Source organism: Physeter macrocephalus, chromosome 11 (genome assembly GCF_002837175.3).
Source record: "Physeter macrocephalus isolate SW-GA chromosome 11, ASM283717v5, whole genome shotgun sequence".
NCBI lineage: Eukaryota > Metazoa > Chordata > Mammalia > Artiodactyla > Physeteridae > Physeter > Physeter macrocephalus.
In genome coordinates, this window is record NC_041224.1 from 67,984,803 (window position 1) to 67,999,190 (window position 14,388).

The following is a 14,388-nucleotide window of genomic DNA, read 5'->3' on the forward strand; positions in this document are numbered from 1 at the left end:
TTAGCTCTTCTCTAAATGTTTGATAGAATTTGCCTGTGAATCCATCTCGTCCTGGGCTTTTGTTTGTTGGAAGATTTTTAATCACAGTTTCAATTTCAGTGCTTGTGATTGGTCTGTTTATATTTTCTATTTCTTCCTGGTTCAGTCTTCTTTAGCTTTTAATTGCTAGTGTAGTCTTAGTTCTATAAGTGTATTTGTAATGTTTACCACTAGTCTTATGTCTGTGTCTCTCTAGTCATGTTGGTTTTCTGAGGCTTGTTCTGTAGTAGATTCTTCAGGAAGGTCTTATGAGAGTAATATTCTCTGAGGTTTTTTTAAATGTTGATAACAGTTTATCTGTGCTTTTCATACTTGAAAGTTGGTTTTGTTGGATATAAAATCCTTAGCTCACATTTCTTTCTTTAAAAAATACTAAATACATTACAGTAGTCCACTCTCATCCTTGGAGGATATGTTCCAAGACCCTAATGGATGCCTGAAACCATGGGTAGTACCAAATACTATATATACAGTTAATCCTTAAACAACACGGGTTTGAACTATGCGAGTCCACTTATACCTGGATTATTTTCAATAAAATGATCTGTGGTTGGTTGAATCTGTGAACATGGAAGGCCAACTGTAAGATTACATGTAGATTTTTTTTTTTTTGTGCTATGTGGGCCTCTCACTGCTGTGGCCTCTCCCGTGGCAGAGCGCTGGCTCAGCGGCCATGGCTCACGGGCCCAGCTGCTCCGCAGCATGTGGGATCTTCCCGGACCGGGGCACGAACCCGTGTCCCCTGCATCGGCAGGTGGGCTCTCAACCACTGCACCACCAGGGAAGCCCTACGTGTAGATTTTTGACTGTGAGGATTAGCATCACTAACCCCCATGTTTTTCAAGGGTCAGCTGTATTGTTTTTTCCTATACATAAATACCTGTGATAAAGTTTAATTTATAAATTAGACAAGTAAGAGAATATCTGAATTGCCAGTATCACTACTCCTGTGCTTTGGGACCATTATTAAGTAAAGTAGCATTACTTAAAAACAAGCACTGCCATACCACAATCCATCTGATAACCTAGATGGCTACTAAGTGACTAATGGGTAGGTACAGCATGGAAACACTGGACAAAGGAAGATTTACATCCAGGCCATGTAGCAGGTTGGTGTGAGACTTCATGACACTACTCAGAACAATACATAATTTAAAACTTATGAATTGTTTATTTCTGGAATTTTCCATTTAATATTGTCAGACCCTGGTGACCACAGGTAACTGAAACCACAGAAAGTGAAACCGAGGATAAGGGGGGACTACTGTACTTCATTTTCTTCTGGCATAAAATACTACTGTCAAAAGGGCTGATGATAATCTAATTTTTTGTATATATTATATTTTTAGAAATCATAATACAATATGCCTTGGTATTAGCCACTCTGGGTCAGTATTTTCAGATATGTGGTTTACTCTTTCAATATTTAATTATATTCTTTTTCAGGAAAGTTTTCTTGAATTATAGTTTTTTTAATATTTGATTTGTTCCCTTGGTTTGATTTTCTTTTTCAGGCACTCCTGTTCAGTTTGCTGCATCTTTCTCTATCTTCTGCTTTTCCACTTACTCTCAAATAATTTTTATTTCTTTTGCTTTAAGTATTTTTCTACCTTTTATCTTTTAGTTGTCTGAGGCATTATTTGTTGTGTTTATTCTCTCTTTTGTCATCTATTTTATCTTCATTTCTTAAATGATTTATTTCCTTTTGCAGTCTTCGTTGAGTTCTGTGACCTAAATGCTGAGGTTTAAGGATGGCGATTTGTGTTAGAACATTTTCTGTATTTGTTTTAGTTTATTTTGAAATAGAAGGTTACATTTTGATGTTTTCTGTGGATTTTTTTGGTGTGTTTTCATTGTTGTAGTGTTGCTATTCTACTTATTTTCTTTTTCTTTTAATAAGTTTGACATTTGAGCTTGCTACTTTTGTATTGCTTATTTTTATGTGGAATTGGTTTTATAAGACTTTTATAATGAGTTGTGACTCAGGGTACGTATTCTAACTTCTTAGAGCTCCCTCTTCTATTGTTTTTGTGAAAAATATAGTGACTTGCTTTCTAAAATTTCTTGATTCTGTTTCCCTGCTCTGCTTTTATCGAGGCTTTTTCCCCCTTTGTCTCAATTATCCCTAGTTGGCTTAATTAAGTTTCTTTTTTAACAGTTTCTCCTTGGCTCAGTTTCGAAAGTTCATAGGGCCTAGCTTTCACCACACTGTTCAGACCTTCTTAATGCAGGCACCTTTTACTCACCTGCCATTTGAGTGGGAAACCCCTCTCAGTTTTAGATGTTGTTCACAAATTGGCCTATTGAACTCTCCAGTGAAAAACAGTTCCTTTTAGGGTTCTGTTCTCAAGTTCATTATTCACTCTTGTTGTTCCCCTCTGATTTCTCCTTCAAAGACACTGAAACGCAGCTGACCTATTGGTAGTTTGTCCTCACCCTCTTCTATTTGGAGGCTGTGGGGATACCTTGTCACTTACTTTGTTGTAAATATTTTCTGTAGGTGTTGTTTTTGCTATCTAATTGTTTTTTCTGATTTATATGATGATTCAGAGAGGATCTTAAACATTGCTACCACTGCCTTCATCTTCTCAGAATTCTCATAAGTGTTTTAATGACTAATACTTCATCATAGAAATATACCATAATTTTCTCAACCACTTCTCAGTGTTGTAAAACCTTCTTTGTGCATGTTCTGTATCTTCAGAAACCATCTCAAAACCTTCTTCCTGTATAGTCTTCATGCTTTTTTTTAATGGAAAAATAACTATTAATCATCCTGTGTCACATCCAACAATGCATTTCTTTTATCGTCAAAAGGCGGTCTCTTTCTTACAAAAAGTGAAAACATAATGCAAACCACTAGAAGCAAATCTATAAAAGCTTGAAATGTGTCTATAGAAAGCCAGACAAAAGACACATTTTAAGTCACAGAAGACAAAATACAAACAAATGGTTAAGCATACTAATATCACTTTTTCAGCTAACAAATTGACGTATTTACAAAAAAAAAAAAGACAAAAGAAAACAGAAACACTAGGTACTAGCACATCACTTGTGGGGACTTAATTCTCATTTTGGTTGTTCAGAATACATATGAAAAGCCTTAAAAATATGTGTAATCTGTAACCCAGGAATTTCAGTTCTATGATTTGATCATAAAGGAATAATATACTCTGTGTTTAAAATTTTAACTATAGGAGTATTTATTGCCCTGGTATTTATTATATTGAATAAATAAAATAAATCCAAATATCTAACAAAAAACATTTGGTAAAATTAGGTGTACTGCTATAATCAGTAGATTATGTTCTAGAACATTATTTAATGGTATGAATATATTTGCAATATTAAATTTAAAAAGCAGATTATAAAATATTATAAAAGGTATGCCCATTTTAATAAAAATATGTATGAAGAAAAATGTCTGGATGATATACTCAAATAATTATTTTTAGGTGGTAAGATTATAGGAGATTTTTATTTCTTAGTTTTATTCATATTTTCTATAATTAACATGTTGATTTTGTATTAAGAAAAAAGTTAAGTCAAACAAAAATATATATTCTCATTTGTTTTTATTTTTGCGGTTTTAAAAAAATTAACATAAATTTGAGTGCCTGATGTGTGTTGTATGTGTGAACGTGTATGTAAATGTAGTGTCTTTTTAAAAGATGCAATTTTTTTTGTTCTGGATAGAATCCAAATTTTTCTGTATAATGTCTGCATTTTTGTAATAAGTGTCCTATTAATACTTAATGGATTCTATTAGATATGTAAATAACATTTATGTACAACTGAAAATAGTATAATTGAACTTTTCACAAAATTGAAGATGTCATTTAGCAGATTTCCTTTCCTTAACGCAGTGATAGAAATTAGATGTCAGAGACTCAGCCCACATGAGCAGTGTAGAGGGAGGGAATGTGGAGTAGTAAAAAAGGTTGATCTTGTGAAGTCAGCCAGTTGTGGTTTTGAACTTGAGTTTTGTGATCATGGACATAATATTGAACCTCTTTGAGCCTTTGTTAAATATCTGTAAAATGTAAACATATTGCCACCTGTTCTGTGGGGTTGTAAAGATTTTAGGAAATAATGTATGCACTTTAGCCCTTTGCTGATCACAGTAAGTATTTAATAAATGATTAAATAAAGAAAATAATTGCTTCTGCATTTGAGAGAATATTTTCTGCCTTTGGTTGTGGAGTTTCTGTTTTGCTTTTTTGGTAGGTTTATGAATTGAAAAGTTTCTTTTTTATTGAAGTATGGTTGATTTACAATCTTATATTAGTGTCAGTTGTACAACACAGTGATTCAATATTTACATAGATTATACTCCATTTACAGTTATATAACATATATATATTTATATTCCCTGTGCTGTACACTACATCCTTGTATCTTCTTTATTTCATAACTAGTAGCTTGTACCTCTTAATCCCCTTCCACTGTCTTGCCCCTCCCTATCCCTCGCCCCAGTGGTAACCACTAGTTTGTTCTCTGAATGTAAGTCTGTTTCTGTTTGGTTATATCCATTTGTTTTATTTCTTGGAGTCCACATATAAGAGAGAACATAAAAGATTTGTCTTTCTCTGTCTGACTTCACTAAGCATAAAAGTTTCATAATGAGCACAACTCTATGACTCACACTCATTTTCCAGCCATATATGTAAGGTACTAGTGAAGAATATAGACTCCATAATCATTCTGTCTGGGTTTAAACTTAGGCTCTATCACTACTACCTGCAAAGCTGCTTAGTCATGATCTTGACCTTTTAACTTCAGAAAAGTTATTTGATTCTGTGTTTGTTTCCTCATCGTTAAAATGGGAATAATAACAATATATACCTTTTAGTATAGTTTAAAGGACTAAATGATCATATGTAAAGTACTTACCTCAATGTATGTTGTAGAATAAACCCTCATAAATACTATTTTTGTCTTTTTTTAAATTGAGATATAATTGACCGAACATTTGTGTTAGTTTTAGGTGTACAACATAATGTTTGATATATATAGTGTGTTAAATGTAAACTTACTTACCATATAAGTTTAGTTAAAGTCTATCACCACACATAGTTAACAATTATTTTTTCTTGTGATGAGAACTTTCAGGATCTATTCTCTTAGCAACTTTCAAATATACAATACAGTATTGTTAACTATAGACACTATGTTGTACATTACATTCCCAGGATTTATTTATCTTATAACTGGAAGTTTGTACGTTTTGACCACCTTCATTCATTTGACCACAAATACTATTTTAGATCTTATTACCTCACCCTCTTCCCATCATTCATTTAACATTTACTTATTGAGTGCCTACCATATGCCAGGCACAGTACCAGACACTGAAACATCACTGAGCAAAACGAAGTCAGTGCCCTCATAAACTTATATTCTAGTGCAGGAGATTGCAAATGAATATTGATGTTAGGCACTAATATTAGACAAGTCCTATGAAAAAAATAAAATAAGAAGATGGCAAATAATAGAAAGGTGTTACTTAAGATTGGGTGTTCATTTTACCTGAAACTATGCAAGTACTTGGAGAAGAATATTCTTGGCTAAGGAAACAAGAGTCCTGATGCACTACCATTCCTGATGAATGTGAGGGACAACAGCATCCACTCCACTGTGGTTAGAAAGGAGTGAACAAAGGAGAGAATAGTGTAAGATGAGGTGAGAGAGGTTGATGATGTGGGGGCTTAGTAGGCCATGGTAGGGACTTTGGATTTGACCCTAAATGTGATGAGAACTCAAGATTTTGATAAGAGGAATGATACGATGTGATTTATATTTTTAAAAGTCGCTGATTTTGTAAAGGAAAGATTTGGAGATCATAGAAGCTGCAAGAACATTTAAGAGACTATTGGGATAATATGGATGAGAGCTGATTATGCCTTAGACTAGGTGATGGTGGTGGGGAGAAGTGATTGGATTGGGATTAATATGGGTATATTTGAAAGTAGAGCTGATAGGATTTACTAGTGTATTAGATGTGAGCAATTGTACAAATAGTGGTACCATTTACTGAACACTCTAAGAGCAATTTATATTGGGAGCGTAAGAGTTTTGTTGTAGAATATTATTTTGGAAATGCTTATGGTGGAAATATTCTACTTAAGTGGAGATTTTCAGGAGGCAGTTTGATATAGGAATGGAGTTCAGGGGAGAGGTCTGGACTAGGGATAAAAATTTGGGAATTGCCTGTGTGAATAATATTTCAAGTCACTGCACTTGATGGATAAGTTTGAATAGAGAAGAGGGAAGATCTGAGGATAGGTCTGAGATGTTTAACATTTACCAGTCAAGAAGAGGAAAAGGATCTAGCAAGGAAAACATAGAAGGTACAGCTGGAGTTAGGGGGACAATGTGATGTCTAGTAACCTAGTGAAGAAAGAGTGTCAGGGAGAAAGAAATGATCTACAGTTCTAATGGCGTTGGAAATTTAAGGTGAGGGTCTAAGATAATGTCTAGGAAGGAGAATGTGGGTAAAGTAGACTAAGGTTGCTTAATTGCCTGGCAGTACTGGAGCCCATTTGACGTGTAACGTCATAAATTTAAAGTTACAGTAGTCAACATGGTTTGTAATTATAGCCATATTAATCTGCTCAGTTATGGGTACAGAGTAGGGAAAGAGTTGGATTTAGGGTTAGGATTTTTCCAGGCAAGTATGAAAGAAGAACAGAGGGGCAAGTGAGTTGTGTACATGCAAGGGAGTGATTACAGTGATGAGCCGTAAAATCCAAGATGGCTAAGGAGGGCAGTGGGGCCAACTTCTGCTGCCAGTAACCACCTTCCACTTTCTCATCTCTGCCTGTTTTCTGAGATGCCCTTTTCCTTCCTCCTTCCTGCCACCTTTACCAACTACCAGCCCAAACAAATACACACATCCCCAATATCCATATGTTCAAATTCAATCCATCCTTCAAGGGATAGCAGACATGGTGCTTCCTTCTTAAAATCTTTCCTCTTCACCCTGAGTGAACAGTGATCTTGTTTCCCCTTTTGAGCTCCTATAGCACTCTAGCTCTCAAGCTTGGTATTATATATTTGTGTACATATTTTACCTCTCCTGCTGCAGTGTAGGGTTGCAACGCACAGGGATATGTTGCTGTATCCTTAGCATTTAGCACAATTGATGTGCCGCAAAGGTTTGATGAGTCAATGAAAATCTCAAGTAAAACAGTTTCTTCAATTTTTCTCCAAGCAATTTTTGAAACCAGTATTTCATAGAGATTACTTTTACTTTCATCTATATATTCTTTTATACTCACTGTAGTCTGTACCAAAGCTATGTTATTTCTTAATCATCATCATCATCACCATTATTTCATTTATTTATCTTGCAGGAGCACCTTTCCTTAAAGAAGTATATTATTGACATTGTGGTTGAAAGTGCAGCTCCACCAGAGCCTTTGAAAGAAGGAGAAGAGCGGCAAAAAAACAAAAAAAAAGCCAAAAAGATAAAAGCCCGGATGAACTTCAGGTACTAAAAATATCCTTAAAAACAAAGAAAAACTCTTAGTGATATATCTTTTTTAATGTAAATCCAAGGAAGACCCTCTCTCCCTGCCAAAAAAGTTTAAACTTGTTTGCTTCAAGAAAGCCTTGAAAATAACACTGATGAGCCTAATTTATAGCCACTTTCTTTGATTGAGAAAGAAAACTGCATATCGATCTAAAGCCCTTGCTTTCACCTGTTAAGAGCTCTTCTTATAATTGGATGCCAAAGCCCTGCCAAACTTGTGCCTCCTTCAGCATACAATAGTATGTTTAAGTATGTGTAAACCAAGCCTATTTTTCTTTCCAACTATTGATTTTTAAATGAAGTATCAAAGAAAATCAATAGCAATCAACAAATAGAAGTCTGCTGGCTGTAGTGTCAAATCCCATGACTAGGTTTAATCAATTTGGTAGCCTGTCACAACAAGAAAAAGTTCAAGAAATATCTTGAAATGGAAAGTGAGTTGTCAGATCTGTAGTTTATCATCTGCCTCCAAAGTGATATCTGAGCATCAGACAGCTGTGTAGTATATCATTACCTCACAAGCTTTGAGCATCATCTGATGACTGATGAGTCTTGTTCGAGGACACAAATGTGTAGTTCCTCCTTGGAAGATAGTTCTTTGCTATTTGAAGGAAGGTAGTATGACTATGTTGTTATACCTTTATTCCCAAATGGTATGAAAGATAGAGACGCTTCACCCATGGATTACAGAAATACAGGTCTAGAATAATGGTGAGCAGGGGTTATCTCTCTATAGTTTCCAATTTCAGATTGTAATTTAAAAAGGTGTCCATTTCATCTTATAGAATCAGTGAAAACTTGAGAGTACTCATTCAGGCAAAGAATAGAAAAGGCTTTTTTGATTATATATTTTGAAGTTCCTCCAAGTTTCTAAAAATAGTTTTGCAGTATATACTTCAGGGTATTACTGACCTTCATTTCTAGTTTGTGCTAAGAACTTGCTGAGGTCCTGAAATGCTGTAGAGTCCATTCTTTGGACCTTTCTTTTTTTTTCCTCTGTGTACATGTTCCCTTGGCTAGTTGACCCAGTTCTGTGGCTTTAAATATTCTCCATTTGCTGATGACCACCAATTTTATATATCTTCAGTTTTACTCAAACTTAGTATGTCCAAACAACAAGCTCCTGCTTCTTCTCTGCAACACCCCTCCCGAAAAAAAACCGTCCTTGTCCCATAGTCTTCCCTATCATAATGACCAGGTACTCTGTTCTAGTTGTGTATGCCAAAACCCTTGAAGTTGTCCTTGACCTTTTTCTTTCTCCCATACTACTCATCCAATCTAACTGCAAATAATGTTAGCTTTGCTTTAAAATACATTCAGAATTTGACTGTCTTTCTCTAGAATTACTACTTCCTCCTTCAACCAAGCCTCTATCATATCTCACCTGGATTATTGCCGTACTCCTCTGACTAGTTTCTTTGTTTCTATCCTTGGCTGCTTACTGCCTATTCCAAACACGCTAGCCAAAGTGAACCTGTTAAAATGTCAGATCACGTCACTTCTCTTCTCAAAACCTCAGGGCTTTTAAACTTCAGTACTTCAGTTTTCCTGGATGGCTCTTCCTACTTATATCTATAGAGATTAGCTCCCTTACCTCCTTCAGGTCTTTGCTCAAATGTCACCTTTTCAGTGAGGTCCTTCAGGGAAGTATAGTATAGTTATATATATATATATATATATATACACACACACACATACACATATATATTAATATATATATAGTAACATAATATATATAATATATATAGTAATAATGCTAGTTTATTAAAGAATATCTTTAAGTTATAGAAAAAAACTATAATTCTGATACTAATATTTTGACATATATATCCTTTTTATGCATACTTATCTGTATAGACTTTTTTCATTGAAGTATGATTTATTTAAGTGAAAGTAGAGATCTCTAATGTACAGATTGTATAGTTTTGCCAAATCTAGATACTTATGTAAGCCATACTCCTATCAAAGTTTAGAACATTTCCATTACTCCACAGAGTGTCTTTGTGTATCTTTCCAGTCGGTCTTCCACCACTCCTGGTGTTTGGTAACCACTGATCTGCTTTCTATCATTATAGATTAGTTTTTCCTGTTCTAGAAATATATACAAATGAAATCAGGTTCCTTTGTGGCTGGCTTCTTTTAGTAAGTACAGTTGATCCTTGAACAATGAGAGGGTTAGGGGCACTGACTCTCCATACAGTCAAAAAATCCACATATAACTTATTGGTCCCCCATATCTGCAGTTCCTCTGTATCCATGTTTCCACAACCATGGGTTCAACCAACTGGGGATTGTGTAGTACTATAGTATTTACTATTGGAAACAATCCATGTATAAGTAGACACACATAGTTAAAAGCCATGTTATTCAAGGGTCAACTGTATACTGTTTTTCAGACTTATCTGTGTTGTGGCATGTATATAGTTTGTTCTTTTTCATTGCTAAACATATCCATTGTGTGCATGTCCCACAAATTTTTATCTGTTCATATGTTGATAGACATTTGGGTTTCCAATTTTTGGCCTTTGTAAATTAAGCTCCTATCAAGTCTGTGGGTGTATACACATTTTCATTTCTCTTGGGTAAATACTTAAAAGTATAATACCACACTGTTTTCCACAGTGGTTGTACTGTTTTACACTCCCATCAGCAAACTGTGGGAGTTCCAGTTGCTCAACAATTTGTCAGTACTTGGTATTGTGAGTTTTTAAAATTTTAACCTGATTCCAGTGTGAGCATAGTGGTATCTCATTGTGATTCTAATTTGCATTTCCCTAGTGACTGATGATATGTATTGAGTATCTTTCCATGTGCTTTTTAACCATTCATATCTTCCTTTATGATGTGTCTGTTGAAGGTTTTTGCACATGTTAAAAGTTGTCACTTTATTTTTGAGTTGTTTATATATTCTAGGTACACATTCTTAGTCAAATATGTGTCTTGTGAATTTTTTTCTGAATCTGGAGCTTGCCTATACATTTTGTTAATGATAGCTATTAATAAGCAAAAGTTTTTAAATCGTGATGAAGTCTGTTTTATCAATATGTTCTTTTTTGTTTTTACGCTTTCTGGGTTCTAAGAGGTTTTTGTCTGACCAGAGGTTAAAAAGCCTCCATATTTTTTTTTCTAGAAGCCTTGTAATTTTAGCTTTGGCATTTACATTTATGATCCATCTCAAATAAACTAGTGGGTATGATAGGAAGCATTGGTCCAAGTTTATTTTTCCATATAGATGCTACCAACAAGGGCTTAATTTCTAAAATATACAAACAGCTCATACAACTCAATAAGAAAAAAACAAACAGCTCAATCGAAAAATGGGCAGAAGACCTAAATAGACGTTTCTCCAAAGAAGAAATACATATGGCCAATACACACATGAAAAGATGCTCAACATTGCTAATTATTAGAGAAATGCAAATGAAAACTACAGTGAGGTATCACCTCACACTGGTCAGAATGGCCATCATCACTGATCATTCAGGAGGCTATGCATGTTGAGGATATTGATCATGCAGGAGGCTATGCATGTTCAGGGCAGTAGGTGTATAGGAAATCTCTGCAACTTTCAATTTTACTGTGATCCTGAAGCTGCTCTAAAAACTAGTTTAAAAAAAATTCCCATATTTTATTAAGCCTGTATGGATCTGTAGTAACATACAATTTTTCATTCCTAAAAATTGTAATTGTTGGTTTTTTTTCTTTTTTCTTTGATCACTCTGTCCAGGAATTTATCAGTTTTATTAATCTTTTCAAGAATGAACTTTTGCAGTCATTGATTCTTCTCTACTTTATTGTTTTCTATTTTATTGATTTATGTACTTTATTATTTTTACCTGTCTTTACTCTATATTTATTTTGCCTTTTTTCCTAAATTCCTAAGGTGGAAGCTTAGATTACTGACTTGAAACCTCTCTTCTTTTCTAGTGTTTGAAATTACACCTATAAAATTTCCTCTAAGCCCTGCTTAAACTGTATTCCAGTATTTTCGATGTTGTGTCTTAATTTTCATTCAGTTCAAAATATTTTTCAATTTCACTGACCCATTGGCTACTTAAAAATGTATTGCTTAATTTCCAAATAATTGGCAACTTTTCATGTATCTTTTTGCCTTTTTTTCCTGTGGTCAGAGATGCTACTGCACACAATTTCAATTCCTTTAAACTCATTGAGAATTTTATCTTCAGCATCTGGTCTGTCTTGGTCAATGCTGCATGTTTACTTGAAAAGCATGTATATTTTGCTTGTGGTAAGTGCATTTTCTGTAGTGTCACTTAGGTGTGTTTGGTTGATAGTGTTGTTAAAATTTGTATTTTATCTCTGGTATTGTCCATTTCATCTTGTATCAGTTACATAAAGAAGAATATTAACATTTCTAAATATAATTGTGGATTTATCTATTTCTCATGTTAGTTTTTTCCAGTTTTGCTTCAAATTTTGAAGCTTTATTGCTAGATATATACAAATTTAGTATTATTTTATCTTCTTGACAAATTGATCATATTACCATTTTTAAGTGTCCTTCTTTATATCTGGTACTATCCCTTATGCTGAAGTCCACTTTTTCTGATGCTAATAATTACCATTTCCACTTATTATTTACATGATAAATTTTTTTCCAATTCTTTTAGTTTTAAACTTATAACTGTGTCTTTTTATATATTTTTAGCATCTCCTATAATTGTCATATGATTTAATCGTCCCTTTTTATCCAGTGTAACAGTGTCTGTTATTTGCAGTTTTTAATCAATTTACATTTAATGAAATTATTGCTGGGGTTGTTTTAAGTCTACCATCTCACTGTTGTCTATTCATCTGTAAATATTTATACACCCAACATAGGAGCACCTATGTTAAATATATAAAGCAAATATTAATAGATGTAAAAAACAGATTGATAGCAATACATTAATAGCATATGACTTCAGTACCCCAATTTAGCAATGGATAGATCATCAAAACAGAAAATCAGTAAGGGGGCACTGGCCTTAAACAACACATTAGACCAGATAGACTTAACAGTTATGTACAGCCATTCCATCCCAAGACTGCAGAATTTACATTCTTCTCAAGTGCACATGGAACATTCTCTAGTATGGATCACATGCTAGGACACAAAACAAGTCTCATTGAACTTAAGAAGATTGAAATCATTTAAAACATTTTCTGACCACCATGGTATGAAACTGGAAATCAACTACAAGAAGAAAACTGAAAACAAAAACCACACACATGGAGACTAAACAACATGAAACTAACTAATCAATGGGTCAACAAAGAAATCAAAGAGAAAGTCAAAAGAATATCAGTACCTTGAGATAAATGAACATGGAAAAACAACCTTTGAAAACCTATGGGTTGCAGCAAAATAGTTCTAAGAGGGAATTTATAGAGATACAGACCTAGCTCAAGAAACAAGAAAAATCTCCAATAAATAATCTAACCTTACACCTAAAGCAACAAGAAAGGGAAGAAGAAATGAGGGCCAAAGTTAGTAGAAAGAAGGAAATAATAAAGATCAGAGCAGATTTATTCCTAGGTATTTTATTCTTTTTGTTGCAATGGTAAATGGGAGTGTTTTCTTAATTTCTCTTTCATATTTTTCATCATTAGTGTATAGGAATGCAAGAGATTTCTGTGCATGAATTTTGTATCCTGCTGCTACCAAATTCATTGATTAGCTCTAGTAGTTTTCTGGTAGAATCTTTAGGATTCTCTATGTATAGTATCATGTCATCTGCAAACAGTGACAGTTTTAATTCTCCTTTTCTGATTTGGAACCCTTTTATTTCTTTTTCTTCTCTGATTGCTGTGGCTAAAACTTCCAAAACGATGTTGAATAATAGTGGTGAGAGTGGGCAGCCTTGTCTTGTTCCTGATCTTAGTGGAAATGGTTTTTTACCATTGAGAACGATGTTGACTGTGGGTTTGTCATATATGGCCTTTATTATGTTGAGGTAAGTTCCCTCTATGCCCGCTTTCTGGAGGGTTTCTTATCATAAATGGGTGTTGAATTTTGTCGAAAGCTTTTTCTGCATCCATTGAGATGATCATATGGTTTTTCTCCTTTAGTTTGTTAATATAGTTTATCACATTGATTGATTTGTGTATATTGAAGAATCCTTGCGTTCCTGGGATAAACCCCACTTGATCATGGTGTATGATCCTTTTAATGTGCTTTTGGATTCTGTTTGCTAGCATTTTGTTGAGGATTTTTGCATCTATGTTCATCAGTGATATTGGCCTGTAGTTTTCTTTTTTTGTGACATCTTTGCCTGGTTTTGGTAGCAGGATGTTGGTGGCCTCCACTATGGAGAACAGTATGGAGGTTCCTTAAAAAGCTAAAAATAGAACTACCATATAACCCAGCAGTCCCACTACTGGGCATATACCCTGAGAAAACCATAATTCCCAAAGAGTCATGTACCACAATGTTCATTGCAGCTCTATTTACAATAGCCAGGACATGGAAGCAACCTAAGTGTCGATTGACAGATGAATGTATATAGAAGATGTGGCACATATCTACAATGGAATATTACTCAGCCATAAAAAGGAATGAAACTGAGTTATTTGTAGTGAGGTGGATGGACCTAGAGTCTGTCATACAGAGTGAAGTAAGTCAGAAAGAGAAAAACCTGAAGAACCTAGGGGCAGGACAGGAATAAAGACGCAGATGCAGAGAATGAACTTGAGTACATGGGGAGGGGGAAGGGTAAGCTGGGATGAAGTGAGAGTGTGGCATGGGCATATATACACTACCAAATGTAAAATAGATAGCTAGTGGGAAGGAGCCGCCTAGCACAGGGAGATCA

At 34.5% G+C, this 14,388-nt stretch overlaps 1 protein-coding gene across 19 annotated transcripts in view; it reads left to right on the plus strand.

The window, feature by feature from the left end:
* SCAPER (S-phase cyclin A associated protein in the ER) overlaps nt 1–14,388 on the plus strand; it is a 491,770-nt gene that overhangs the window by 223,049 nt on the left and 254,333 nt on the right. For all 19 annotated transcript variants that reach the window (XM_055088136.1, XM_028495131.2, XM_024128925.3 and 16 more), the window contains one exon: nt 7,395–7,531. In XM_055088136.1, the coding sequence (XP_054944111.1) occupies nt 7,395–7,531 (137 nt within the window). The remainder of the gene's footprint in view (nt 1–7,394; nt 7,532–14,388) is intronic.